At 38.5% G+C, this 6,253-nt stretch overlaps 1 protein-coding gene across 1 annotated transcript; it reads left to right on the top strand.

Annotated features, from left to right (window-relative positions):
* The first annotated feature begins 934 nt into the window (after nt 1–934).
* Smr3a (submaxillary gland androgen regulated protein 3A) lies at nt 935–5,664 on the top strand. The gene is made up of 2 exons (XM_042054596.1): nt 935–988; nt 5,266–5,664. Exons 1-2 carry the CDS (start codon nt 935–937, stop codon nt 5,662–5,664), a joined length of 453 nt encoding a protein of 150 aa, XP_041910530.1.
* The last annotated feature ends 589 nt before the right edge of the window (nt 5,665–6,253 follow it).

Below are 6,253 nucleotides of genomic sequence, written 5' to 3'. Positions count from 1 at the left end.
TATGGTTCTTTGTCATTCGTGATGGTCTACTCTCATCTGTACTCTGAAATAGAATGACATAACACATATATTTCCAATTAATTTAGTTGTTTTTTAAGCTTCACATAAAATTTATAGTAAGAAAAACCAAAGTGTCGCATATGCCCATAGTATCTTGCGAAAATTTGTTCCTAAGTTGCTTTCAAGGTTTGCCTTGTTCGACTGCCATATTTACACTATTAACAGAGTTCACTGTGGGAATTGACAGGTCCCTGTGTGCAGTGGTATGAAGGCAGAACCCAAACAAACTGGCACTGGATATTTATCACAAACTATAAGAATTAAAAATAAAAATAAAGTTAAAGAATGAACTTTCTTCTGTTCTACATATTGATGGGACATAGTCAGATGTTAGAAAGCAGATTTGAAACACTCATTAAGGACAAGATGACTTTGCAGAGTGGTAAAGCTAGTCTGTATATTAAGTGATGCTTTGATATTTGGTAACATCTAACAGAAAGACTTCTTCCTATCTACTAGGTGAAATAAAAACTTAAATATGATCAAGTTAAAGTGGTAATGTACCAAACACAATTCTACAGAAGCCTGTAATTATAAAAACAAAACCGGTAAATGAAAATGTTCATTTCGATATAATTATTGCTAAGGCAAAAGCTCTACTTTGGAAAGCTTCTGTTGTTCAGAGTCTTCATGGACAAATATCTGGATTCTTTCCAGCATCAGCTCACAAGTCAAATGTGAAAATTAGCTGCATTATTACACAGTCAAAGGTTATGAGCTGACCATACTACTGCACTAATACTGAGCCCAAAATAAGGGTAGGAAGATATATTGCACATACACCATGTTTTGAGATAATTCACAAATAATGTCATTTTGTTTTTAGAAGTAATGTTAATCAGCTATTGTGCATACTTTCAGGAGCTGCCCAAAGATGAAGTCTCTATATTTGTTCTTGGGCCTTTGGGTTCTTGGAGGTTGTTTCCTGGTAAGTATCCCTACCGTGTATCTTCATATTCTCATGTTAACTTTTATATCTGACATTTTATACATTATTTATCTACCTTTCTTAAAATATACGAGCTGCGCATTACTGAGATGCCACTCTAGTACTTTAAATTCTACTTTTAAATTCTCATTTAATTTGGTAGTCACTTAAGGCTGTCATATTGGATGCTCAGATCGATAACCTTATCCAGATTTATTACAGATAAATCCCATGTATTCCCATTCTCCAGCAACTGCACAAGTAGCTCTCCTTGGCCAACTCTTAAAACTGACCTTCAACATATTCATGTCCTCAGAATACAAGAGAAAACTGAGTATTATTTAAAGACTAATGTTTGGATTATCTAAACAATCTTTTCCTAATAAAGTTAATTTAGCAACCATTCCAGTCCTACCAGCAGTTCAGTGCAATAGCATGCATTTGATAAGTCCATGAGTTACATGAAAATCAAGATTTTTAATAATTGCTGCCCTCAATTAGAAAGGTATAATCTTTTCATAAGAGCAGAGAAACAGCCAAACATCTTATTTATTACATGTACTTTTCAGTTGTTTGTGTATATTACCTCATTTAACACTCAAAGATAATGTGGCAAAGAGGCTGTGATTAACCAGATTAAGCTATGAGCTTATATCCAAGGGGTCTGTGTTTTCACTATATTGTTCTTGAACCATAAATGAAAGAGATTATCTCCAAGTCCAGGTTACATAACAGTACAGTTTTTTTTCCCTAGGACAATCTTTTCATCATTTTTAAACCCTCTAACTTAAAATACAAATGAAATTGGAGCTAACCATTGAGAGTGGATTAAAACATTAGGAAAATGACAGATATGTCCAAGAAAGTTTATCACTACATAATATTTATATCGATATCAGAATGTCCTGAGGAGACACAGGAATTGCAATCTTTAATTGCATCAACTATAAAAATAATGTGTTGTATTTTCCCACACTTAGAATTTATTCCTTGGCAATTAAAAGTGAAATCCTGAACTTGCTTCCAGACTGATCAGCCTATGAAATGGAACCCTGTGTATCTAATGTCTGCCATTATTCAATGAACTGCAAAAAGCACAAAGAGCAGTGATCGCATAGATGTGTCTTAATACATTATATTTCATTAATAATAGCAATAAAAGAGTTATACTGGCATGTTGGGGCAGGAGCCAAACAGAAACATTAGGGGGAGAACAAAGGGAATGAATTTGGCCAATCTGACTGCCCTTTAGTACAGAGTTGCAATGAAGTAAGGAGCTAAGAGTAAAAGCCAGCAGTGTGGATGCTTTAGCACAAGCTTTTCAAGGTAGAGAATGATGTGAGGCAATGTTCGTTTTCTGTAGAATGTCTTTAACCTCTGCACATTTTAGTTAAGGGAGACCAAAAAACAGAATGATGTGTTCACATGAGAAACTTATAATGATACAGAAGAGATGAGAGATGTTGAGAACTGAGCAAACAAAATCCAGGGGACAGGTACGAAGCTATGAGAAGGTTGTTAGATAATTGGAAATAGATGGTGGTCATTTTCTAGATGAACTCTGCTAATTAAATGAAGTGACATACCATAACAGTCAGTAAAAGAAAAGAGACCAAGTCCCTGGGAAAACAATGGGAAAGTTGTTCTCTCTTTTTAATGGCTGCATAGCCTAGACAGCGGAGGGAGTTTATTTTTACCTGCTGCAGTCTCTGGGGGAAGTAAGAGGCACTGCATCTGCAGGAAATATGGAGACTCAGGATGCGGTAGAAAACTGAGAAAAAGGAAGCTGGTATCAACTTGGAATAGTATAAACCTCTAGAAAGCTGGAGAGGGCAGACCAACAAAACTTGAGGATTACAAGGCAGTGCTGGAGACCATGAATCTCTGCCATACACAGCCTATGACATCTTCTACCATTGTTCATGAAATTGAACTTGAGGAGACAGTTTCTTGGGGTATTCCTAAAATTTAGAATAGTGAGGGCAGTGTGTCAGATGAACAAATTAGAGTAAGACCTGAACAGATATGCAAATGAATCTGTAACCTAGCAAACCGTCAACTCTAAGCAATATTGACTTAGAATCAGCACCGTGGAACTAGGAGCACACACTTACCCTCTGGTTGGTATGGCCCTTGTGTTTTATAGTCTTCTGACCTCATTCCATGACTGCCTTGACAGCGAAGCAATTCTTAACCTTTCATCTACCTAAAACTAAGCACGCCAACTTCCTAATACATTTGTCTCCTGCGATACTTCTCAGCTAATTTTATGGTTAATGTTATACTTTATGAAAACATTGCTAAATTGAGTGCTATCATAGCAAATAATAGCACCAACTATTCAAAACTCGCTGTAGCAAGGCAAGCACTGCCTAGACATTCTCTTTAATTGCTATATAAAATTGCTCACAGAAAATTACTTTATGAAAAGGGCCTTAGGCATGACTAACAATATCACACAATCTATTTGGCAGACTCTAGAATGTGGAAACATTTAAGAATGTCATTTTCCAAAGGTGGAAGCAGAGTTGTTTCAAACATGCTATAGAGTAGCACAGTCTGTACATGACAGAGGCAGAACTCAAGCCATAGCTTTTTCACTACAGAGACTACTAGTCTTCCTCCCTTTGGCCTTCTTTGACCACCTTGTATTGTAGCTACCCATTCTATAGAGTCACATTAAACATATCTGTACATCCCACCGATGCTAAACTAACATATGTCGAAAAGTACAAACTCTATAACATGTTTTGCAGATTATTGAAATTAAAACCTCAAGCAACCCTAAATCCTTTATCAGACAGATATTTGCCAAAATTATAGGGCAACTACTTTCATTTGGGATTGATTTCAGTAACCAGGTCTACTAGCATCAAAGCTTAAGTATTTTGTTCATGGTAGTTTCTTTTCCTTCATTAACATCTAATCTTTCCTCAAGGACCTGTATGCACAGAACAAAGAGGGACACATTTTATTTGATTGACTTGCAGAATTTTTGATTTAGAAACACTCAAATGTTGAGTAATAAATAACCACAAACTAAACTTTAAAAACCTGTTTGTTATAGCATTGTCTACACATGGCTTAGTTGTGTTCTCTTCTCAAGTGCCACACCAGGCAGGAGAGGAGCCCTGACTGTGTGCCTCATTCTTCATCCCAAGGTATCCTTCTCACAGCTCAGAGAATGCTGTCCCTTTACTGCAGTATTGAATGGGCTCGACGTTGCTTATTAATGTTTTTATTAACATAAAGTAACCAGATTTCCTGTGGGATGTATATATTCTACACATAAAGTAACCAGCTTTCCTTGTGGGATGTTCATATTCTATACATAAAGCAACCAGGCTTTCTTGTGGGATGTTCATATTCTATTTGGGTGGATTTTCCCCACCCCACACGTGTCTCCACCACACAGCTCCCTGTTCCCCCCTTTCTCACACTGGACCCTTTTTATCAGTATTAATCCTACTTTTTTCATATAATAAAATATGAAAATTTCATAAAAATGAATGGAGCTAGAAAATGTAGGAAAAAACAGGAACCCATGCTCAGAAAAACAAATACCATTTATTCTTTCTTAGATCCTAGCCTCTAACTCTAAAATACATGTATTGAGGCCAGGGTAAATATGGATACAGACCAGGACCTAGAAAACGGCCATGAGATGATTCTCTGCTTTCTTTCTGGCCATGAGCCAGAGGCCTCTCAGATCTATTATAGCCTAATTCCCATATGATTCTTGCCAGTACAGAGAACCTTTATTATAAATCAACTTGCCTCTGCCTCCAGCATTATAGAACTTGTTTTAGAAGAACATAGTTGATAAAATCAGGCCAGCAATGTCTTTGGAGAATGGGACTTTTAGGAGCCATGTTAAAAATTCTACCCACCATAGAAAGTGTACTTGCTGATAACTGTCTGAAATACCTAGTTTAAAACTGCTTGATTCTGCCATACACTGTGTCCCCATGTCTGCGTTAGATGTGCTTTTACCCAGTTACTGAGCTTCGGGCAAGGGGCTGGAGGTTAAAATACACAGACACATACAGACACAGGTCATCCTTGAATTCCCCAAGAATGCCCCCTTTATTGTGTTCAGGGGCAGATTATATAGAGATAGCCACGCCCCAGCCAAACCCACCAGAAACCACTCTCCTGCCATCAGGAACTCCTGAAGGTCTCGTGCTCAGAGCAGCTGTAGGCACTCAGATCAGGTGATTAAAAGAAATTCAGGATCGGGGTCTCACTGCTCCCAACATGATTCCTTTCTCCCACAGACTGCTGCGTGTCACAGAGGCCATAGAGGACAATATGATCCTAGAGGACCACCACCTCCTCCTCTCTTCGGCCCAGGATTTGCCCGACAACCCCATCCTCCTCCCTTTGGTCCAGGAGCTGCCCGACCACCCCCTCCTCCTCCCTTTGGTCCAGGAGCTGCCCGACCACCCCCTCCTCCTCCCTTTGGTCCAGGAGCTGCCCGGCCACCCCCTCCTCCTCCCTTTGGTCCAGGAGCTGTCCGGCCACCCCCTCCTCCTCCCTCTGGTCCTAATCCACCTTCTGTAACAAGCCCTCCACAAACCCCAACTCCAATTGGTCCTATTCTCACTGAAACTCCTCTCCCAATACCAGAAAATACACCTAGTGCTAACATCTCCCTACCTACTCCTATTGCCTAAAATTTCACTAATGATTTACTGAACTTGTGGCAAAGATTAAATGCCCTCTGGCAGTTAGGTTGTGATACCCCAAAGCACTGTAAAATTTTGGGATAAATAATCTTTAAAGGCTTAAGTCATAACCCCTTCCCAAGCATTATACAGAATGAAAATAAAGAGCTGAGCAACTTTACAAAGCATTTATTGTTGACATCAGAGCAATGGCCATACCATATAAGGTGTTACTTGAATCAAAGTAATTTGCCAGAAACTTAACATTGTACCATGAGGCAAAATGATCATTGGGGAAATACAATACCTGAACTTGTAACATGGGATCATAAAGATAAATAAATAGATAAGATGTGTTCTTGAGTGTCATCAAATAGTTACAAATCACAGAATGTTGGAGGAGGGCCACTTGTTGGTTCCCAGCCACATGGCTAGCTTAGACCGGAAATAATCACACAGAAATTGTATTAATTAAATCATTGCTTGTCCCATTAGCTTTAGCTTCTTTTTGGATAACTCTTACATCTGAAAAAAATCTTACATCTGAATTTAACCCATTTCTATTAATCGGTATATGGCCACGTGGCTGTGGCTTACT

Source organism: Arvicola amphibius, chromosome 1, assembly GCF_903992535.2.
Source record: "Arvicola amphibius chromosome 1, mArvAmp1.2, whole genome shotgun sequence".
NCBI classification, from domain to species: domain Eukaryota; kingdom Metazoa; phylum Chordata; class Mammalia; order Rodentia; family Cricetidae; genus Arvicola; species Arvicola amphibius.
Note: the sequence above shows the minus strand (reverse complement) of the source record. Positions and strands in the feature narration are given on the sequence as shown.

What these genes read in the sequence shown, in the direction of transcription:
- Smr3a (XM_042054596.1), top strand. Translation starts at nt 935, where the DNA reads ATGAAGTCTCTATATTTGTTCTTGGGCCTTTGGGTTCTTGGAGGTTGT. An exon ending in TTCTTGGAGGTTGTTTCCTG is followed by an intron (nt 989 to 5,265) that starts GTAAGTATCCCT and finishes TTTCTCCCACAG; the next exon opens with ACTGCTGCGTGTCACAGAGG.